This window comes from Morus notabilis, unplaced genomic scaffold, assembly GCF_000414095.1.
Source record: "Morus notabilis unplaced genomic scaffold, ASM41409v2 Scaffold818, whole genome shotgun sequence".
NCBI classification, from domain to species: Eukaryota; Viridiplantae; Streptophyta; class Magnoliopsida; order Rosales; family Moraceae; genus Morus; species Morus notabilis.
In genome coordinates, this window is record NW_010358179.1 from 149,140 (window position 1) to 160,514 (window position 11,375).

General features: G+C 36.0%; 1 protein-coding gene and 1 non-coding gene across 2 annotated transcripts; one reads left to right on the forward strand and one right to left on the reverse strand.

The window, feature by feature from the left end:
- The first annotated feature begins 3,635 nt into the window (after positions 1-3,635).
- On the forward strand, positions 3,636-7,407 carry LOC21395784 (mucin-5AC). The gene is made up of 5 exons (XM_024161706.1): positions 3,636-3,884; positions 4,219-4,584; positions 4,892-4,968; positions 5,065-5,983; positions 6,581-7,407. Exons 1-5 carry the CDS (start codon positions 3,744-3,746, stop codon positions 6,692-6,694), a joined length of 1,617 nt encoding a protein of 538 aa, XP_024017474.1. The 5' UTR covers positions 3,636-3,743; the 3' UTR covers positions 6,695-7,407.
- Positions 7,408-8,852: 1,445 nt separating this feature from the next.
- On the reverse strand, positions 8,853-8,956 carry LOC112090432. Its single transcript, XR_002901647.1, has one exon. It is a non-coding gene; the product is annotated as a small nucleolar RNA R71 (small nucleolar RNA).
- Between the last annotated feature and the right edge of the window lie 2,419 nt (positions 8,957-11,375).

Genomic DNA, 11,375 nt, shown 5'->3' on the forward strand with positions numbered 1-11,375 from the left:
TAAATCTTGCAACCTCATGATTTTGTAGAGTTTTAAAACTTACAACTCTATTTTGATTTTTTTTAGAGGTTCTAAATCTTGCAATCTCATGATTTTTTTTTTTTAGAATTCCAAAACTTGTAACTCTTGATTTTTTTGGAGGTTCTGATTCTTGTAACCTCGTGATTTTATAGAGTTTTAAAACTTACAATTCTCTTTTTGGAGGTTCTAAATTTTACAACCTCGTAATAATTTTTTACTGCGTTCAGAATTTGCAACCCAACCTGAAGCGTGAATCTGATCAACGCTGACAAATGAACTTCTTCTCTGAAGATGACATTTCGGTGCAAGGGAGAGTTTAGAAAGGAATTTATAAAAAAAGATAGAGATACATCATGAGAGAAAACACAAAGAACTAGATAGAAGTGCAACCACACTTTTTTTTTTTTTTAACCTTTCTTTCCCTTTTTCTGACAATTTTCTTTTATTTTTTTTTTCAACTTTCACTCGTAATATACTCAATTCACTTCTTTTCCTTGCACAAAGTTTACACGGAGATCAATGGTCTTTCCTCTCAAATGTTCTTACATGGATGCATATATAGACGTACGAAGCAAACTCACTAAAAACTACTTTTTTTCTTTATTTATTTTTTTAATTAGTCAATTATTTTTTTTTAATCCTCTACTTTTATTTTGATTAGCTCTTTTTCATAATACTAAAATATAATTAGCTGCTTTTATCTCTCAAAGATTACCCCTATTTATGTGAATTACCGATGTAGAATATAACTTTCATATAATAATTTTGTAAACTTCCTTACATTATTTTTTATCAAACTCTCCACCAATGCATTTTATTTTTGCCCACACACCCACTTCTAGGGGTGTTTATAAACCCGAACAACCCGCAAACCCACCCCGCACCGCCCCAACCCAACCCGAAAAAAGTAACCTGCAGCATTATTTTTTAATTTTCGGCCCATTATAGCTCTGGCCCGAAGTGTTTGGGGCGGGTTGTGGGTTGAGCCCATAACAACCCGCAACCCAACCCGCACAACACATATCTAAACTAACTATCCAAATTATTACTTAAGCTATTTTTATTTCTCTTGTAGATAACTCAACTTCATGTCCTACTATAACCATTGAGGAGCCTATGGGTGTGGACTGATAAGGATTGTTGATGTTGCAATGCTTGCTTTAGATGGATTTGAATTAAGCATCTATGTTTGCTTTATGTTAAGACTAATTTATGAGTGTAGACTAATTTATGTTTGCTTTATATTTGATGTTGGGTGGACTGCTTTGCTACATGTTTGATGTTAGATGGACTCATAAGAATGGTTGCTATTTCTATTTGATTATGAACTTTGAATGTTAGATTGAACTTTGAATGTTAGGTTGAACTTTAAGTCTTTAATTTTTTGAATGTTAAAACCGACCACCCAACCCACCCCGCACTGCCCCAACCCAACCCGAACATCGTTGGGTTGTGAAAAAATTCTAATATCGTTGAGGCTAAATATGTGTAACCCGCACCCTATGAGACAGGGGAAAAAAAATCTTATCCCGCACCAATCTAATCCATGAACAGCCCTACCCACTTCCTCTGAGAAGTTATCCAACCTCGCACGTGACCATTTTTTATTGTATTTTTTTTTTTTGTTTTGTTTTAACACTATGCATGTCTATGAAAGCGTCTTTGTTGTCACTCTTTTTAGTGGACATGACAATTGACACATCATCAGGTTCACCTTTCTGTGATTTTTGGTTTCCTGTCTTTGTAATTAAATTCCTTTTTTTTTTTCCTTTAAAAGTGAGGCGAGAATATCTGTTAATATTTTAGTGTATATTTATATTTTTGCTTGCAATTGAGGTAGGAGACTATTTTATTTTACGTTTTGTTAGTGTATTTATGTTATAATTTAAATTATAATTTGTGATTCATTATAATATTATTTTTATAAAAAATACATGTAAATTAAAAATAATTTTAAATTATGATTCTAAATTCATAAACTAAACGTCTAAAATTTAATAATTCCTTGACCAAAAATGCGGATACATCACCACAGAACCAACTTGACATTTTACTTTTCGTACGAGGTCAATGTTTTGATTAGTTTAATAAAACTAACATGGCAATAACAAGTTTCAATAATATCATGAGAATTCTTTGGCGGGGTATGTTGGTATGAGAAACAAAAACCTCTATTGTTATGGTATATAAGTCTTTTAATTTTTTTTTTTACACGATTTTGAGAAGATTTAATGTTTAGAAATATGTAGGGGGCTGCAAAATTTATGATGTTAATATGAGGGGTAAGAGTTATCATTCAAAGTCTCCATGACAGTATTTAATCTAATTACCTAACATTTTATTACCTAGCTCTAAAATGTTAGGACAATAGTATTCTTTTTCTCAGAGAAAATGAATATGATATTTATGTTAAACCCAAAAGAATACTACAACTTTTTAAAAAATATCCATTCGATCAAATTAAATTAAGTTATAATGGGCCCTCAAGCCAATTAAAAAGAAGAAGAAGATGACAATCACCCCTAGATGGTAAGTACCGGTCATTCCTTTTCTTCTTCTCATTGATTTCTTTTCTTAATTTGTAAGTATGAAACAAATTATTTTACTCTATTTATAGAGATTATATTTATAATGTTAAATTAATTTTTTAATAGTCAAATTTATAATAAGAATAATTTTATATGACGTTTTTTAAATTTTTAATATGGATTTATATAAATTTAACCTTTAAAAATTAATTTAAGAGTTAAAAATAATTATTCTCAATATTAAAGTAAAATAGCACGTTCCAATCTAGAAAGTCCTCACGAGGACCAGCAAAAGCCAAAAAGATAATCGAGCCAAAAGAAAAAAAGGCAAAAGCAGATAATAAAGTAACAACAAAAAAGGGGTATAAGTGGAACAAAAAATTAAATACCGCAGCTTAGCTTCATCTCATGTTGACTGAGCAGTGACTTAAGTCTTAAGTCTTAACTGCAAAAAATTTTCACTTGAAAGGCCAAAGCAGATAATAAAGTAACAACAAAAAAGGGGTATAAGTGGAACAAAAAATTAAATACCGCAGCTTAGCTTCATCTCATGTTGACTGAGCAGTGACTTAAGTCTTAAGTCTTAACTGCAAAAAATTTTCACTTGGGGAGGAAATATGTTCTTTTTAAGTGAGTGAGTTGAGTGAGAAAAAATCAAGCAGTGACTTAAGTCTTAAGTCTTTAACTGCAAAAAATTTTCACTGGGGGAGGAAATATGTTCTTTTTAAGTGAGTGAGTTGAGTGAGAAAAAATCTGCAGAGTGTAGAGTTTTTCTTTTGCTCGTCTTTTCAATTTGGTTTCAATTTGAGTTCTCGTTTCGTTTGCGATCATTGTATCATTTTCTAGAACGTTCCGTTTCGCCAGCCAGTTCCACAACTCGCTCCGACCGGGTTCTTCATTTTCCGTTAAGAGTCCGACTTGAATGATTTGTCTCTAGAAGCTTCTCGATTGCAATGGTCTAGCTGCGGGACAGGTATTCTCGTGATCGGCGTCGTTTGGATGGTTCGTTGTTGTTGGTGGTGGTTATTCCGATGAATCATCTGTGCTTCACTGCTCCGGTCTCGATCGACCGGGAGAGTCGTCGGGATTCTTTACAAGTGGGTGAATTACTGCAAGGGATGGAGGTCGCGGTGGTTCGTGCTCGAAGATGGCGTCCTTTCGTATTACAAGGTTCACGGACCGGACAAGATTCTGATGAGTCCGGCGAGAGAGAAGAGCCTTAGAGTGATCGGAGAGGACTCGTTGCTGTACATGAAGAAGGCGAATTGGAGTGGCAATCGGCTCGTCGGCGACTCAGCTAGGCCTTGCAAGCCTTTCGGCGAAGTTCATTTGAAGGTCTGAAATCAAAGTCAATCGCTTTTCATCATTTTGCCCGCTTTTATTTTTTTTCCTTTTTTTTATTAATTACTTACTGATTTTGGTTTATTAACTGGTATTAATTAATAATAAAAAACTATTGAGTTAATCAATAATTACTATAATTAATCAGTGATTCACCAGTTAAATAAATTGGTGATAGACTATAAAATAAAACCAAAAAAAAAAAAATACATTTCCCTAGTTTTATAAAACTTAGGCAGTTATTAGAAAACTCCCAAAAAACGGCCCTCTCTCTCTCTCTCTATATATATATATTTTGAATTTTTAAAATCTGTAAGTGGCGTTTCAGGATTCTTTAATACGAACGAGTAAAGCGGATGACAAGAGGCTTTCGATATTCACTTGGACGAAGATTCTTCACTTGCGTTGTATGTCCAGAGAAGACAGAGCTGTGTGGATAGAAGCACTTGTAGCTGCTAAGGATGTTTTCCGTCGAGTCTTGACAAGCAGTGATTTTCGGCCTTCGGAAGACATTGCGGTTGTGACGGAGAAGCTGAGATTAAGGTTGCAGCAGGAGGGCATTGGGGAGGCAGTCATCAAGGACTGTGAATCTATTATGCTTTCGGAAACCTCGGAGCTTCAAAACCAGATGAAGGCGATGAAGGCTCTTCAGCATAAGCATGCTCTTTTGTTGGACACCTTAAGACAATTAGAGGTGTATCGTCTTTCTGATAACAATTGCTTTGATACTTGGAAGATGGGAATCTGAGAGTTCTTTGGTATTTTTTGGACGTCAGTGTGGTGTAGTTTACTAGTTTTGCCTTTTCGTGGTTTTCGATTAGATGTTTCATGTTCTTAAGGACGTCGTTTGTTTTTTGATGTTTTTGTGTGTGTGTGTGTGTGTGTGTATTGTTTCGTAATATATTTAGTCCAGTGAAGTGAAGCTAAAAAAACTCTTGGGTGGTTTTTGAAGATGGTATCTTTTTTCTTTAATTTTTTTTTTCTCTGGGTTTGATTTGCAGACAGAGAAAATAGAGCTGGAAACTAATGTTGTGGATGAAACAAAGGAACAGGAGTCATATTGTGGACAAGATAAAAGGTTTTTGTGTTTTATCTTTTTATTATTGTTCAGTGCTGAGTTGTGGCTTAAAGACTGTCTAAAAATTTATCTTTTTGCTTACTGCTTCATGTGCAGTTTATTTGCAGTAGCAGGTGGTGCAACGGATAGCATATTGAAGTTGTCTGAACTAGATAAAGCTGATAATAAGAATAATTCAAATGCTGGAGACTTCATCAAGACACCTGAAACTGTGCTTCCATCAGCAGCATCAACATCAAGTACACACTCCTTTGGGGAAACACCTGGTGGTGTTAGTTTGAAAAATGGGTCCTCTGCTTCAGCTTCCAGCAACCCGGTTGTTTTCAGTAATTTGACAAGTCAAAACTCCTCCACTAGCTCGCTTTTCACAAACGATGGTAGCGATACTGCCAGCATAATGACTGCTACTACCCCTACGCCTGCCTCCAGCAATAGCTGTCTCTCTACTTCAACTCCAGCTCCTTCAGGACTAGCTGCATCTGTATCTAAATTTGGGTCCTCCACTCCTTCAACAGCAGCTGCTCCAGTTTCAGAAACGTCTTCATCATCCGCTGCATCTCTGCTTAAGCTCTCTACGGATTCAACTGCAGTTGCACCAATTTCAGAAACTTCTTCAGCACCAGCTGAGCCTGTTAAGTTTGTATCATCTACGACTTTAACTGCTGCTGCACCAGTTTCGGAAACTTCTACAGCACCAGTTGCACCTGAATTTGAATTTGGATCCACTGTGGCTTCAAGTTCATTTGCACCAGTACCGCACAGTTCTGATGTCGTATCTGAGGCAATTAAGATGAAGCAGGACACTAGCTTTGGTATGCCTCGTACAGCTGATGATGACAAATATACTGCTAAAGTGAGTGGTATAGATTCTAGGAACCAAAAGGTGAATCATGAAGATTCTACACCGCCAAAAAAGGATGCTGTAAGTGGTCCAGAAACTTTTGTTCCTGCTGCACAAAACTCTGTTGCCTATCATCCACAGAAGAAATGGGCTTTTCGGATGAGCGTACCTGAGGTATTGTCTTATTTATTTAGTCTGACGTCTGCAACTAAATTTTATTCGTGTTTTACTTGTATTTGTCTCTTGGATAAATAGTTTTTGTTTCTTTCTTTATCCTTCTTTAAATCAAATTCGAAGCTAGTGTTGTATGGTCCTCATGATCAGAAATATCTGAAGCTATTGGCAGCTAATATATATATATATATATATATATATATTTATGTATATATTACTTTTTCTGCGTTGTTAGAGAGAGCAACATAAATTATATGCCAATTTTTAATGGTTACGTCTCCATCAATGGTCACCCATTAGATATAGCAATTTGATGACGTGACGTGATAAGAATCCAATTTCATTACTTGCAATAAATTTTTTAATCAACTATCCAATTTATTACAACATAGGATCAATATTTTATGACTAAAACAATGATACCCATCTATTAAAGTAACCATTAAAACCACACCCCATATATATTTATATGTTTTTTTTTTCTTTTTTTAACTTTATTAATAATCTCTGTGTACTCTTTCAATCTTTTTTGTGTACTTATTTTGTGACCTTAAGATGAAGTCTTCAGTATTTTAAGTTTATGGATATTACTTTCAGGAGTTTCTGAACTCGGACGATGATAGCTATCCAAATGGCGATGCATCTGATGCATTGCTGAAGGGAGCGAAAAGTAGACTTCTCTTCGGCAGAGGAGAAGAGCTCTGCTACTGAATATGTTAAGCTGGAGAAAGCTTCAGCTATAAAAGAAAACAGGCCAGCAGTGACTGAAATGAACCAAAAAAATGATATTGGAAATTCTGTTGTATCTATGACCGATAAAAAGAGAACTGATGAGTGAGTTTTACTCGCTCATTTTATATCGTTTTACACTCGATATCTAATTGGTTTTCGAGGTTTTTGTTAGTTTTTATGTGTGTTTTTGTTCTTTGTTTGAAGGTTAGGTGAAAGTCTATGATTTGGAAGGTTTTGAACAATTTTTGGTGGAAAAAGACAGCAAACACAGCATTTAGGCGCCAATTTATAACGTTTTGGCGCTGATTTTTACGGTACCAACACGTTTGGACTGAACCGGTAGCGTTTTGGCGCCTATGACAGCGCTGCAGCGCTCTAAAAACTGACGTTGACGCTGATTTTGCATAGACAGCGCCGCAGCGCTTGGAGATCAACGCCGCGGCGCTACGACGCGAGAAAATACATGTTTTGAAGGCAAATCGTGAGAAAATTTACCCGTTTTGACCATAATGCTCCAAAACATATAAATAGATGATTGTAGGGCAATTTTGGGAAACTTTTGGGCTGGAGTGACGGCTGACTTTTGAGAGGAGATTCCAGCAGAGAAAGGAGAATTGAGTACGGAGAAGAACAACGGCTAAAATCCGGAGACGGAGACGCTTCAATTCAACTCCAAACTAATTATTTTCTTTCCTTTCTAATGATTAAGATTTTGTTTAGGAATTTATTTTGTTTAGAGATGAATTAATTTCTTTTTCTAAGGCTGCGATGTAGCCGGATTATGAATGTTCAGATTCTCAATCTTCTTTTTAAGTAATTGATGTTTAATCCATATATGTTGAGTATTTCAATTTATTCTTAATGCTTGTGATTGTTTGGCCAACTATTACATGATTTTGTATTTGATTTGAGACCGAGATGTGATAATTAAATAAGCTCTTAATTGAAATACCATGAGTTGTTCATAGGATGGAGATATCTATGATGCTTATGCAATTCTTTTGAATTTCTTGCACTGAATAATTTTTAACATGTTTAGAAGTCTGACAGAGATATAGAGTTTGCTTGTTGGATTAAAATTATTGTTGCTTGAGAAAGAATAATAATTACTGTAGAGAAATTACTGTCAGTATATGATTGAATGTTAATTTTCTTGAATTATGGGAATTTGAACATGATTAATTTTGGTGAAATTGGAAATCCTAAAGTCTTAATCTATTGAATTTTATTCAACGGCTTAGCATTGTTTAATTTATTTAATTATTTTAGTTTTACTTTACTTAATTTTATAAACTCTCTTTTCGATTATTCAAATAAAATTGGGGTTAATATAATTTTGGTAATTAGTAAACAACAATCCTTGTTGGACGATACTCTTATTTACTATTATATTACTTTATTGCGATAGCGTATACTTGCGTCATGATTTTTCACAACAAGTTTTTGGTGCCGTTGCCGGGGATTGTTTTGTTTTTGCTAATATCGATACCAAATAACACTAGCTTTACTTTGAATTTTATTTTGTTATTTATTTTCTTGTTCTTATTTTGTGCTCTGCAGGAATTTAATTTACGTGCATGCGAAAGTTTGGGAGCAGCAGTCTACTACCTTTTGATTCAAAAATTGAGCGTACCTGTCGAAGAAATTGAAAAAAGAAGAGAGAAGCTGCTATTCAGTTGCTAGAAGTGATGGTTGATCTGAAGGAGAAATAAATGGGAACAACATACCACCGAACAATCAATCAGTGAACAATCCACCTGTGGTCAATCAGCCAATGGTTTTGTGAGATTATGCATTGCCACCAACCGTTGTTCAATCAGTGATCAAGAGGCTTGCTATTCAGGCGAATAATTTTGAATTGAAGTCGGTGATGTTGCAGATTATTCAAGCGATCCAATTTAATGGATTGCCGAATGAAGATCCTAATGCTCACATCACAAATTTTCTGGAGACTTGCGATACTATCAAATACAATGGAGTTAATGATGAAGCTCTTCGCCTTCGTTTGTTTCCTTTCTCTTTGAGAGATAAAGCAAAAAGTTGGTTGAACTCACTGTCGCCAAATTCGATCACTAGTTGGGAAGACTTAGTTCAGAAGTTCCTTTCTAAGTTTTTCCCACCGGCTAAAACAGCGAAGATGCGCATCGAGATCAATAATTTTGCTCAAAATAAAGGTGAAACTCTATATAAAGCATGAGAGAGATACAAGGAGTTACTAAGAAGATATCCTCATCATGGTCTACCTAAATGGATGCAGGTCCATAATTTCTACAATGGGTTGAGCGGCACTACAAGAACTCTGATTGATGCATCTGCAGGAGGAGCATTAATGAAGAAAACCGAAGATGAAGCATATAAGTTGCTAGAAGATATGGCAACCAATAATTACCAGTGACCTAGTGAAAGAAGCATACCAAAGAAGACAGCCGGACTACATGAGATTGATGCTATCACTAATTTGACTGCCCAAATTGCTCTCTTTCCAGACAATTACAGAATACTCAATTGACAGCTAATGCCATCCAAGCATCCTCTCCAGTGTGTGAATTTTACAGCGAATCTCACCGAAGTTATGAATGTCAAGCTGACAATCCTTTTGCATATGTACCAATTGAGCAAGATCAATATGTGGGGAATTACAATAGGCAACAGAATAATCCTTATCCAAATAGATATCATCCCAGATTACGTAATCATCTAAACTTGTCTTGGAGAAACAATCAGAATGTGCTGCAGCCTAAACAGAGCAACCCGCCATAAGAGAAGAAGGTGAATCTGGAAAATGCAATGGCTAAATTGGCTACCTCTCACACGCAATTTATGAATGAAACCAGGACAAATTTTTAGAATCAATTGGCTCAGATCAGAAGCTTAGAGGTGCAAATCAGTCAAATGGCTAATATGTTTTCTGAAAGGCAACAGGGAAATTTGCCTAGCACTTCTTAAGTGAATCCAAAAAGAGATGGAAAGGAGTATTGCAAAGCAGTTATCTTGAGAAGTGGTAAAGTATTGCAAAACCTGACAAAGATGAGAAGAAGGCGTCGTCTCAAACACAAGAGGCTACTGAAAAGGATATTGAAGATAAGGCAGAAAATCAAGCATAACCTCCTCAAGAACCATTTCTCAAAGTTCCCTTTCCTCAACGCCTGAAGAAAAGCAAGCCAGATCAATAGTTTGCTAAATTCCTCGATGTATTCAAGAAACTCCACATCAATATCCCATTCGTTAAAGCTCTAGAACAAATGCCGAGTTATGTTAAGTTTATGAAATACATCTTGTCAAATAAGAGGAAACTTGAGGACTATGAAATAGTTGCACTTATTGAAGAGTAGAGTTCCATCTTACAAAGGAAGTTGCCCCAGAAACTCAAAGATCTAAGGAGTTTCATCATCCCATGTTCAGTTGGGAATGATGTGTTCGAGAAGGCATTATGTGACTTAGGTGCAAGTATCAACTTAATGCCTTTATCTATCTTCCAAAAGCTGGGTTTAAGTGAAGCAAGACTTACCACAGTGACACTACAATTGGCAGATCGCTCTATCAAGCACCCTAGATGAGTAATTGAGGATGTGCTCGTCAAAGTCGACAAGTTTATCTTCCCTACAGATTTCATAGTTCTTGACATGGAGGAAGATAGAGAAATACCTATCATACTTGGAAGACCATTTCTAGCGACGGGGAGAGCGCTTATTGACGTTCAAAAGGGTGAACTGCGCCTTCGAGTACAAGAAGAAGAGGTAATTTTTAATGTCTTCAATGCTATAAAATACCCAGAAGTAAGTGATAGTTGCTTTCGGATCGATGAAGTGGAAGTTATAGTGTCTAACCATGTGGGTCAATCAGATCCCTTAGAGGCTAGCTTATTACAAAATGATTCTTCGATCATGGAGGATAAAGTGGTGATAAAGTATTTGCTGTGGATGGACTCCTTTGAGCCAAATAGAAGGAAATACTTTAAAGTCCTGGGACAAAGCTCTTCACGTCCCGTTCTATCAATTGAAAAGCCGTCGAGTCTCGAACTAAAACCATTACCGGCACATCTCCGTTATGCATATCTTGGTGAATCATCAACTTTACCGGTAATCATCTCCTCGCTACTCTCTCTTGAAGAAGAAGATAAGTTATTGAGAGTGCTGAGGGACCACAAGTCTGTAATTGGGTGGTCTTTGGCAGATATTAAGGGAATTCACCCATCTATGTGTATGCATCGCATTCTGTTGGAAGACAATATCAAACCATCAGTTAAAGCACAATGAAGACTTAATCCAACCATGAAAGAGGTGGTGAGAAAAGAGGTTTTAAAATGGTTAGATACAAGAGTGATTTACCCAATCTCAGATAGCTCATGGGTAAGTCCAGTGCAAGTAGTGCCCAAAAAAGGAGGAATGATTGTAGTAAAGAATGAAAATAATGAGTTGATCCCTACAAGAACCGTTACCGGATCAAGAATCTGCATTGATTACAGGAAGTTAAATAAAGCTGTGCGAAAGGATCATTTCCCTTTACCTTTTATTGATCAGATGCTGGATCGATTAGCGGGCCATGAGTACTACTGTTTCCTAGATGGTTATTTCAGATACAATCAAATAGCCATAGCACCAGAGGACCAAGAGAATACCACATTTACATGCCCTTATGGCACTTTTGCTTTTCGAAGAAT

Coding starts and splice junctions, on each gene's coding strand:
- LOC21395784 (XM_024161706.1), top strand. CDS start 3,744: ATGAGTCCGGCGAGAGAGAAGAGCCTTAGAGTGATCGGAGAGGACTCG. Junction 3,885..4,218: donor TCGGCGAAGTTCATTTGAAG/GTCTGAAATCAA, acceptor GTGGCGTTTCAG/GATTCTTTAATACGAACGAG. Junction 4,585..4,891: donor ACACCTTAAGACAATTAGAG/GTGTATCGTCTT, acceptor TTTGATTTGCAG/ACAGAGAAAATAGAGCTGGA.